Raw genomic sequence first — 10,823 nt, 5'->3', positions numbered from 1 at the left:
CCCTCCTGTCTACTTCTGAAGAGGCGACGATGAAAACTGGAACCCTGACAAAACAAATGGAGGTGCTACTTTATAAATACACGTTTAGCCATTTCTTCACAAACATCTGTTGAGGGGGGCGCCTTTGCTCGTTAGCTTACTTAACTATACACTATAAAGCTTTAATTCCCTTCGCATTAAGCAACGATCCCTTAATGAAGCCTTGCCATCTGGGGGGGTGGGGAGAAACCCTCTCCCCTGCCATATTCAAAGATGGCCGTTCACGTCGGCTCAACCGACATGCCACCACTTCTCGCATCTTCTCGACCTAAACCAACATGTCCGCTGAAGGAGAAGGGGGGGGGAGGAGAAACCAGATGCCCGAAAGAAAAATGGCGAACGCAACAACGGCCGGCCCGTTTGCTCTCACTGCAGAAGAGCCGCCCACTCTCCTGACTAGGAAGAGGCGGCCTGGCGGATGAGAGGGGGGGAGGGGGCGTGGCCGCGGCCAGAGGCGGGGGCGTGGCTTCGCCGAACCGGAAGTGCCGCGCTGCCTCTCTCCAGCTGGTTGTCATTTCGATCGGAGGCTCGGTCCTGTGGAGACGGCGGCGGCGGCGGCTGGGCCGGAGGGGCGAACCGATAGCCCGACGCCTCGCGACTGAACAGGAGCGCCCCTCCTCCCGCCCGACAAACGATTGTTTTTACATGAGGGGCAAAGAACGACGCCGGGAGGAGCCGAGGCGGAGGAGAAGAAGCAAACGCAGCAGCAACAACCCCGGAGCTTCGGCAGCGGGAGGAGAAGCAGGACCCCTGGGAGCCGCTCGCGCCGTCTCCTCTTCCTTCTCCTCAGGAGCCAGGCTCGACACCGCCCCTCCCTGCTCTGCCGCCACCGAGCGAGCCTTGTGACCCTCCTCCCTTGAGAAACCGGCTCCCATGGGGGAGAGAGGAGCCCGGCCCGCCGCCAGCGCCGTCCCCTCCCCGACGGAGACTGTTCCCCTCCTGAGGTAAAGTCCTTCCGATCTTTCCCTCTGCCGGCCAGGGCGAAATCCTGTCCCCTGCCCTGTGTCCTCCCCCCCCTCCCTGAGAGAGCAGGGGCGGCACCCCCATCTCCCCCCCCCTTCGAAGGGACTCATCTGAAAAAAGCTCTCCCTCCCCCCCCCGTTTTCCCCGTACAAGGAGCTCTTCTTCTCCCCCCCCCCACCGCCAAACAATAAATTATTTTTGCTGATGGCTTAAAAAAAAAAGAGCCCAACCCCTATTTCCCAAATACCTTGCATTCTCTCTCTTTTCTCTACCCCCCCCCTTTGACTGCTGATTTTCTGAGGTGAAAAATTTTCCTCTGCAGGCAGCCAGGATTCATCTGAAGGGCACGCAAATATCGGATCGTAATAGGAGGCGAGCTTGGGAAAGCAGCAACCAGGAACCCACCCTGCAGCCGCAGCAGCAAGAATCCACCCTCCTGCACAACTCAATCCGTACACATACACACAACACGCACTGAATGCCAATGTCTAGAGATTAAAAAAAAGAGAGAGAGACAGAGAAAATCTTCATCCTCCCTCCCTTTTATATAGAAAGGACTTGTCAGAAAGACATCCGCATAGAACATATTATACATGTAATATAGTACAAGGCAAAGGCAGCAGCACAGGTTGGGGGAAAAGGCTTCCTGTACAACTCGTTCCTTATTGAAATCCTGAGGTAAAATCTTTCCATTCTCAGCAGCAAAGACTGTTAGAATAGAACACAGATATATATTAGATTATATAGAATTTATTAAATTATTCCAGATTTAAATATATTTTTGGAGCTGTGAAGGAGTGTCATGATATCTTTTTTCCATTAACCCTTACATGGACAGGTTGAGGCTGTTGATAAGGCAAAAAACAGAATAGTTGAAAAAAAAGAGGAAATTCTTAATTTTGTTCCCAAGAGCTTTCTTTCATCCCTATTTCATTCTCGTGCATTTCCTTGTAGGAAAAGGAAACCTCTTATTTTGTTAACCAAAGATTTACTTTCTATTCCTTCTGGCTAAAGGAAGGAAGCAAACACAGATTGACCCATGTCAATATTTTAAGTGATCTCACTTGTAAGAAACCAGGAATAACATCCAAATCAGAGATTTGTGAGTGGAAAAGAAAAGGGGTAGAAGATCTGTAAACAAAGTTATTTTCTAAGGAAGGAAGAAACAGTTTTAAGCTTTTGTTTTTTTCTTTCCAGGCGGAATTCAAATCCTAAATATAATAAATGGGGGATTACGGGTTTGGAGTGTTAGTGCAAAACAACACCGGGAATAAGTCAGCTTTTCCAGTCAGATTTCATCCTCATCTGCAACCTCCACACCATCATCAAAACGCAACCCCCAGCCCTGCTGCTTTTATAAATAACACAGCTGCCAATGGCAGTAGTGCTGGGTCAGCTTGGCTCTTTCCTGCTCCAGCTGCCCATAACATTCAGGATGAGATTCTGGGGTCAGAAAAATCTAAAACTCAGCAACAGGAAAAACAAGACTCCCTAGAAAAACAGCAGCTTTCCCCTAGTCAAAGCCAGGAAGCAGGCATGCTGCCTGAATCTGAGAAAAGCAAATCTGAAGAAAATCAGGGGGATAACTCTTCCGAGAATGGCAGTGGAAAAGAGAAAATAAGAATAGAGTCACCAGTGTTAACAGGATTTGATTACCAAGAAGCTACAGGGCTAGGTACTTCAAGCCAGCCCTTGACGTCTACTGCATCCTCTCTCACTGGTTTCAGTAACTGGTCAGCAGCTATAGCTCCTTCTTCTTCAACAATAATCAATGAAGATGCAAGTTTCTTCCACCAGGGAGGGGTACCTCCTGCTTCAGCTAATAATGGTGCTCTGCTGTTTCAGAATTTTCCACATCATGTCAGCCCTGGCTTTGGAGGTAGTTTTTCCCCTCAGATTGGACCCCTTTCTCAGCACCACCCTCATCACCCCCATTTCCAGCATCATCACAATCAGCATCAACAACAGAGGAGGTCTCCTGCAAGCCCTCATCCACCTCCATTTACACATAGAAATGCTGCTTTTAATCAACTGCCTCATCTTGCTAATAATCTTAACAAACCACCTTCTCCATGGAGCAGCTACCAAAGCCCATCACCTACACCATCTTCTTCATGGAGCCCAGGTGGTGGTGGTGGATATGGTGGGTGGGGAGGGTCCCAAGGCCGAGACCACCGCAGGGGACTGAATGGAGGAATAACACCCCTGAACTCCATCTCACCCCTAAAGAAGAATTTCCCAAGTAATCATATCCAGTTGCAGAAGTATGCACGGCCCAGCTCTGCTTTTGCTCCAAAATCTTGGATGGAAGACAGCTTGAATAGAACTGACAATATCTTTCCTTTTCAGGTGAGATTATTCTACTAATCCTAGATACAAAATATAAGTGAATATGTTAAAGACTGCATAAATTATGTGGGTTTGTCTTTTAATAACGTTTCCATTATTAGAACTACATGGGTGAAGGCTTAATTTTAAAATTACCCATTAACATGTAGCTTGTTCCTCTGACATTTCAAGCTTCATGATTGTTCATATGTGACTCATGGATGTTCTCTATAGTATTTGTCAGAAAAAAAATATTTATAGTCAGATAGCTCATCTACTATACGTATAGTGCTCTTGCTGTCGAATTAATGCACCTGATCAATAAAACAGTTGCAACAGAGATTGCTGCAACTGTATCCGTAAGGAATGAGAATAATACATATTCTAAAACATTGAACACCTCAAAATTAGACTTTTTTGAATGTTGAAAATTTTATGTGCAGTAAGAAAATATTGGAACCTAAAGGTAGTATAGTAATACACATTTATGGCTGTTACAGATTTCTCTTTGATCTAATTAGAATAATGTGGTACAATTTACTAGTCTATTTGGCATTATTTTTCTCATTATTGAGCGTTGAGCTGGTGTCCTCTAGCAAGGGCAATAGATTTTGGTGGTAGATTATAAATCATTACTAAAAATAGACGTTGACTAATTTCAGATGTTGCCCTGTTGTGGTTTAATCGAGCCTTATGTTTTCCAGAAATAGGTTGCTCACTTTAATTATACCGGAAATTTTCTTCCATTTTGTAAATATTAATTATGATTAAAAATGCAATCCAAATGATAAAATGAAAATATGGCTAATAGCAGTGTTTGTAAGATGTGGTCAAGCTCAGTAGGTTTAGTTGTTTATAGACAGGAACTCGAAACTCAAAGATTCATGGGTGGGGTGTGTAAAAAGGAAAGATTGCAAAATGATTGCTGTATTTCTAGTCATGATATAAGCTGAAACATGGTGACCTAGTTTTGTTGTAATTTGGGATGGAAAAACTGGTGGATCAGAAAAAACCCATACTTGCTTAAATACTGTCTTAAAGATCTAAATATATTTTATAATCTTGTTATATGGCACAGAGGACTGACATGTCTTGTACTATTTGGCATGGACGGCCTATACAGCTCTCTGTTAGAGCACTTTCTTTAGTGAGGTATTTTAAGTTGATGCTTCATAGCCAGAAGTCTAGAAATAGTTTTAAAGACTATAAGCCATATTCAAGTTTTATGTAGAATACCAAATTTAAGTACTAAAACTGAATTAGTATGAGAAATCAGTTTGAGTTGTTTTTGAACCTTACTGCAGCAAGACATATCTTCCTTTTAGTTCATTTTGTCTTATGGTCATGTAGCAGAGTGAGTGTGCCCTTGCTTCCTATGATGAAGACTTCAGACGTAAGGATATCAGTGGTGGATATTTTTTCTTAGCATATGGAAACTTAAGAATTAAACAAAAATAGCACATACTTGGTTGCAATGTTAGAGACTGTTTCCTGATCTTGACGCACAATGGCAAACAAAAGCAAAGTATTTGGATAAAATATTTTTAGGTTGTGAACTTTTATTTGTTCTGAACAAGGAAAGTGCAGGGCATCAAAAGAAGTGTCTCACATTGCCGATGTAGGAAAAAACCCCAGTGCTAAGATGAATTTCAAAATGATCTTGGGCATTCGCCTTTTGCAGTATGAAATTATTATTTTTCTTCACACAACAGGGATGATTGCTTCACAGAGACCTAAAATCAAACATGTTTTCTTGGATTTTATCTCATTGGTGAAGCAAGCATTCAATGTCTATAAAATTCAAATCAAAATATGCGTATGAAACGAGATGAAGGATCCTAGAGACAGCAATTCTGTTCTGCTAGAATCTTTCTGCTTCTGTATTTAGTATCATTTCACAAGCTATCTTGGCAGCTATAACAAAATGGCTCACATACATGGCAATGTTACTTGCTCCTGATTAACCTCCTCATCTAACTGACCTATTTTAATATCTCTATATACAAGTTGCTTTCTAATAAGTAGCCATCTCTTCCCCTGCAACTGTCTCTAAAAGGGAGTGTGGTAGAGTTCATATTAATGTTACGTGATCCTGCTTTAGAAGAAATGGTCCACCTGAAAGGTGTGCAATACGCAAGTGAAAATTCCTGAGGGAATGCCTTGTGGCAAATGACCCTGCACTAGTGACAGAGAACATGGTATAATGTTAAAGCAAAATAGTTTTGTTTGTCATAACATGGTATATAAGTTTAGAGGCTGTAGTTAAGAAGATGGTAATTGATGAGACTGTTTTTGGTTAAATGCCCAGGGGCTAGAGTGTTATACTTGGATCTTGGAGTCATATTAGAGAATGATCCTGTGAAAGTGCCTAAGGATGAGCTCCTGTATCATACAAAGGAAATAATGAGGATTCCTTGCCTAAAAGGTAGCATGAGGATAAACTGGATTCTGCTTGTCCTGAGCTTTAATCCAGGCAACACAGTACATAGGATCAGGTGCTAGGTTACTGATAGTGAGATGGCAACATTCATATCCAATGGCCAGACCCAGTCCTACCCCTAGCAGCAACCATTGGTACTACTGCACCACTGTTTTTCACTGGTGGGATGCTGCAGTGCTGCATGAGAGCTTTTGTACTGTTCTACATAGAAGACCGGATTTCCATGAGTTTCTTTGCACAGCACTTGCTGGACCCTGTGGAGCTTTGACAGCACAATGTTTGACACTGGTGAAGGTGTTTGAGAGCATCTGTGGAGGGAGCTCATGCCGAAATACAGTGCACTGTAGTTGTAGCTGTACAAGCCAGTGGTCGGAGTGCTACAACTAAAGAACATCTGTAGGTTCAGACAAGAAAAAAATTCTGTAAAACAACTATATAGGTTACTGCTCATCTGCGTTGCTAGCTATTTAAAGGCATGAAAGACAGTGTGAATTATTCCACTATAGTTTTCCCCGACAGAAATATAACATGCTGTAATATGTATTGTACTTGTGGTTCTTTGAGCCCCCCCTTTTTTCTTACAGAGGTCAGAATGCAGATGCTAAAGGGAGAAGAGAGCTGCAACTAGAGCCAGCATAGCCTTTATTATAGCTCACAGTCCAATCTAGAAACCCAGAATGGAGCTATCGCAGCTGAGCGTATGGTTTCCTCTCCTTTGCCTTAAAGGGCCAGTGGTCCTTAAATTTTCAGAGAGCCATTACTGTAACTGACATAGCACTCATGTTATTTTTGCCTTGGCAGTGGGAATGGGAGGTGATGGTGCCAGGCCTCACTTAAAATACTAGGGTCAAGTCTTAGGGATAGCACAGAGTAGCATAGCTGGAGCCCCTTACTGTTTCTCAGCCTGTTATAAAAGCAAAATTTTAATTGGCAGCATGTATGGTTTGCTTATAGCTCTCCAAACATTAATAAGTTTCCAGGGCTGAGGATAGGTATAGTGCTTTGACTGCTTGAAAGTGCTATATAAATGCTAGGATATTTTGCATTCTTTTAATATCTTTTTTTAAAGAGACATACAAGATATAACCAGTTAGTTGTCAGAACTGGAAACAACTGTCTAGGGATTCAACTACAGATAAGTTTCACTTCACATAGATTTATAAACTTTAATCAGTTTTTTTAATGTGATATCAATTAGTGATGCTGTTGGTTGCTCTCCAGAACATAGGGTGAAGGTAATAATTCAATGAGGCAGGAAAAAGAATGATTGTTAAAAACAGAACTCTCCATATTTCACAATATCTGCATTTTTAGATGTTTGAAGTAAGAAAAAGTTGGGTTTTTTGTAGTAATTAGGGTTGTGTGTGTGTGTTTAAATCCTTATTTCCACAGCATCACTGTTGGAGATCAGGAACACGATAGAATGGTGATTGGGATTTACTAAAGCACTACCCTGTTGACATACTTGCTTCCTTCTATTCACTTCCTTGTATCTGCAGAACACCCTATTATGTAATAAAAGAGGTTAAGGCTGAGATAGGGAAACAGTCCTCAAGTCTGAACTGTAAATCTAGCAGCCATCTTATTACAGCAGTATGTTTAAACGTGAGTTAACTATGATGGAATCCATTAATTAAAAGATGTATCTGTTAAATACACTCATCAGCCCTTTGCTGTTAAAGAGGAATTTTAAGTAAATACTGAGACTGGGTCTCGCCATGCGTAGTGTCACTGAAATCCGTAGGGCGGCTCGCATGCAAGTGGCTTCTGAACAGTGACAAAAGTGTTCACTGTGTTATCAGTGAGGCCTTGAATAAGAGTTCCTCTTTTATCTCCAAGAAACTTACTGATAGGCTTTTAATGATTTTGCTGTGTTAAGTAATTAAAATTTAATTAGATATTTTAAATGTTTTTTAAAAAAAATTTGGTCTGTTTGTTCCTAAATCTTTTGCATAAGGCCAAAAAGGTAATCTCATTTTGTATTATAAATTATTAAAATAGTAATAAGGTGGCTGGATGAAATTTATTTTGGACTACTATAAAATCCTATTTTTGCCAACTGTTGGAAGGGAATTGTACCTGGAGATGAGATTGTATTCTGGTAACTCATTTTATTCCTTCTCAGGATTTCGTCTATTTGTGAAATTAAAATGCTGCTTAGTTTGAGTTTTGAGTTATGGGGATGTTTTAAAAGTCTGGATGTGTAATTGTGATCTTTCTGCCTTGGAACTTATTTCTGCTTTTAGGGCTTTAGGTTTTCATTATTTTATGTATTTTTATTTAAAACATTTCTACACCTCCTTTCCCCCCAAATAGGGTCCCCAAGGTAGCCAACATCAAAACATTCAAGCATTTCAACATTAAAACAGCATTTAGAATAAAGTATATACAAAATACTTTGATGAAAACGTATGAACATACACAGCACCAAAACTAGGGAGGAGGACCAGTAACAGTTATTGGGGAATACCAGACATAATAAAGTATTTACCCGCTTCTGGAAGATAACAATAGAGGGAGAAAGATGACTTTCCCAGGAGAGGGAGTTCCAAAATTTTGGTGGCATGACTGAGAATACTCTTTCTTGAGTTGCCACCTGCATATGCGTAGATGGCGAGGCATCCAAAGCAGATGACTGTAGTGGATGGGTAGGTTCATATGGGAGAAGGCGGTCCTTACAGTATGCTGGCCCTAAGCTGTATAGGGCTTTAAAGGTCAATAACAGCTCCTTGAATTGAGCTCAGAAGCAAATTGGGAGCCAGTATAGATGGAACAAGATTGGAGTGATATGATCTCTATGACCCACTCCAGTCAACATTGTGGCCATAGCATTCTGTACCAACTGTGTCTTTGGGACAGTTTTCATGGGCAGCCAAATGTAGAGAGCATTGCAGTAATCTAATCTACATGTAACCAGGGTATACACCACAGTGGCAAGATCTTTCTTTCCCCGTAAAGGCTGCCACTGACTCACCAGGTGAAGCTGGTGAAAGACACCCCTAGACACCACTGACACCTGTTTATCCAACAGGAGGCCTGGATCCAGCAGCACCCCAAGCTACAAACTTGCTCCTTTAGGATTGTAAATCCATCCAAAACAGGAGATACCCCATTTTGTGGATCAAACCTTTCCCCCACAAGTAGCATCTCCATTTTGTCAGGATTAAGTTTCAGTTTGTTAGCCCTCATTAATTCCAGGACTGCCTCCAAGCACCTGTTCATGGTTTCCAAAGCCTCCCTGGGTTGTGTTGGAAGCAGGAGATAGAGCTGAGTGTCATCTGCATATTGAGAGCAACTCAGCCCAAACCTCTGGATGATCTCTCCACCAGCTTTATGTAGATATTAAAAAGTATAGGATACAAGATAGAGCCTTCTGGGACCTCACAGGCCAGAGGCCAAGGAATGAAGCAGCAGTTCCACAGCATCACACTCTAATACCTGCTTTTGAGGTGGGGCCAAAACTGCCATAGAACAGCTTCTCCCAGTTCCAACCCCAAAAGGTGGTCCAGAAGGATACCATGATTAAAATTTCCAAGAGGTCCAGAAGAATTAACAGGGTCACACGCCCCTGGCCCATATTCTGGCACAGGTCATTCACAAGTGTGACCAAGGCTGTTTCAGTCCTCTCATCAGGCCTGAAACCATATTGAAATGGATCAAAACAATCCACTTTAAGAATGGTACATTTAATACCGGATGGTAGTTATTCACCTCTCCTGGGTCCAGAGTACTTTACCTTTATTTGGGAGTTCTTTTAATTGGACCATATATTTTATAGTTGAGAAGGAAATTATATTTGACTGAGTAGCATGGAACTATGATGACTGCATGGAGGTGTACGTATGGGAGAGTGGTATAATTCAATATTGGTGGAGTCATACTTGGTTGGCTTTAAGTGCAATTTTTAAAAATCAGTTGTACACTGAGTACATGTTCCTCATTTCGAGTCATGACTTAATGGGTATGCAACTGAAATTCCCATGAATTAAAGTCAAACGTATACCTGAGATGGTGTAAATGTCAATTTGTTCTTCAAGAATTAGGCAATATAAAGCCCTGGCTGGATGTTTTGTGTTATTTTTTCTTACCCCCTTTTCATGCTTGAAACATGTGTTTAAAACTTTATGGTCAGTTCTGTGGGAAAAAAAACTTGGAATATAAAGACATGAATCCTAACAAACATTTTCTCTGACAGAATGATTTCCATCAGCAGAGTGCAAATCCTTCACCCACTGCAGCCCCAAATGCCCCCTTAATGCTGCTTCTGGGGGGGACAGATGCCCCCCCCCCCCGAAACAGCATTAGGGAGCATTCAGAGGTCTGCTGCAGTGGGAGGAACTAGTGAACCCCTCCCCACCCCCGGCAAGTGGAAATTCTCTGCAGGATCCAACCCAGAGTTTACACAAACATACTGTTCTGAGAGTGGATGAAGTTTCTATAACAATGTGTATATGTTATTCTTGAGGTGTGTGCTAAAATCTTACAATTCTGCAAGTTTTCAGCATGACAGAGATTGAATGAGGGAGGTGTGGGTGGCGGGTGCCTGTGATAGCAGAGCTGCCAGGCAACAAGCCCCACTAATCCTTGCAGTAGTTATGCAACTGCCTCTTAAATATATGCAGTTATTCTGATGAGGCCATTGATAAATGCACGTATATTAATGCTACATGACACTTCAGAAAAGTGACAGCACTATCACAAGAAATGGCTGCTGTTCGATCTCCTGATGTATCTGTACATTACGCAAATTGAGATAGTGGGCATGTGGCAGGGTCATATTTCAGGAGAAGAACCTGCAGCCACAACTCTAAATGGTACATCTGCCATGTATGTCCAGCAGGTTTATGAGGAAAGCAAACCATTTTACCTCAGAATAGTGAAAACATGGGATATTTTGGCTGCAGACAAAATCCTTGAGTTTATGCAGTAGAGGTGTTACTAGGAATTAATTCAAACCCTAAGGAAAAGGGGTTTTGAATCATAATAAATACTACTGCTGCAATAAATAGGTCTGGAAAAAAATCTTGGCTTCTGGATTGTCTAGTCATCTTTA

The 10,823-nt window shown here is 41.9% G+C and overlaps 1 protein-coding gene across 2 annotated transcripts in view; it reads left to right on the top strand.

Annotated features, from left to right (window-relative positions):
- Positions 1–1,503: 1,503 nt before the first annotated feature.
- CPEB4 (cytoplasmic polyadenylation element binding protein 4) overlaps positions 1,504–10,823 on the top strand; it is a 72,075-nt gene continuing 62,755 nt past the window's right edge. For both annotated transcript variants that reach the window (XM_056854668.1, XM_056854661.1), the window contains exon 1: positions 1,504–3,351. In XM_056854668.1, the coding sequence (XP_056710646.1) occupies positions 2,227–3,351 (1,125 nt within the window). In that variant the 5' untranslated portion in view covers positions 1,504–2,226. The remainder of the gene's footprint in view (positions 3,352–10,823) is intronic.

This window comes from Euleptes europaea, chromosome 1 (genome assembly GCF_029931775.1).
Source record: "Euleptes europaea isolate rEulEur1 chromosome 1, rEulEur1.hap1, whole genome shotgun sequence".
Lineage (NCBI taxonomy): Eukaryota > Metazoa > Chordata > Lepidosauria > Squamata > Sphaerodactylidae > Euleptes > Euleptes europaea.
This window is presented reverse-complemented; position numbering and strand designations above follow the sequence as displayed.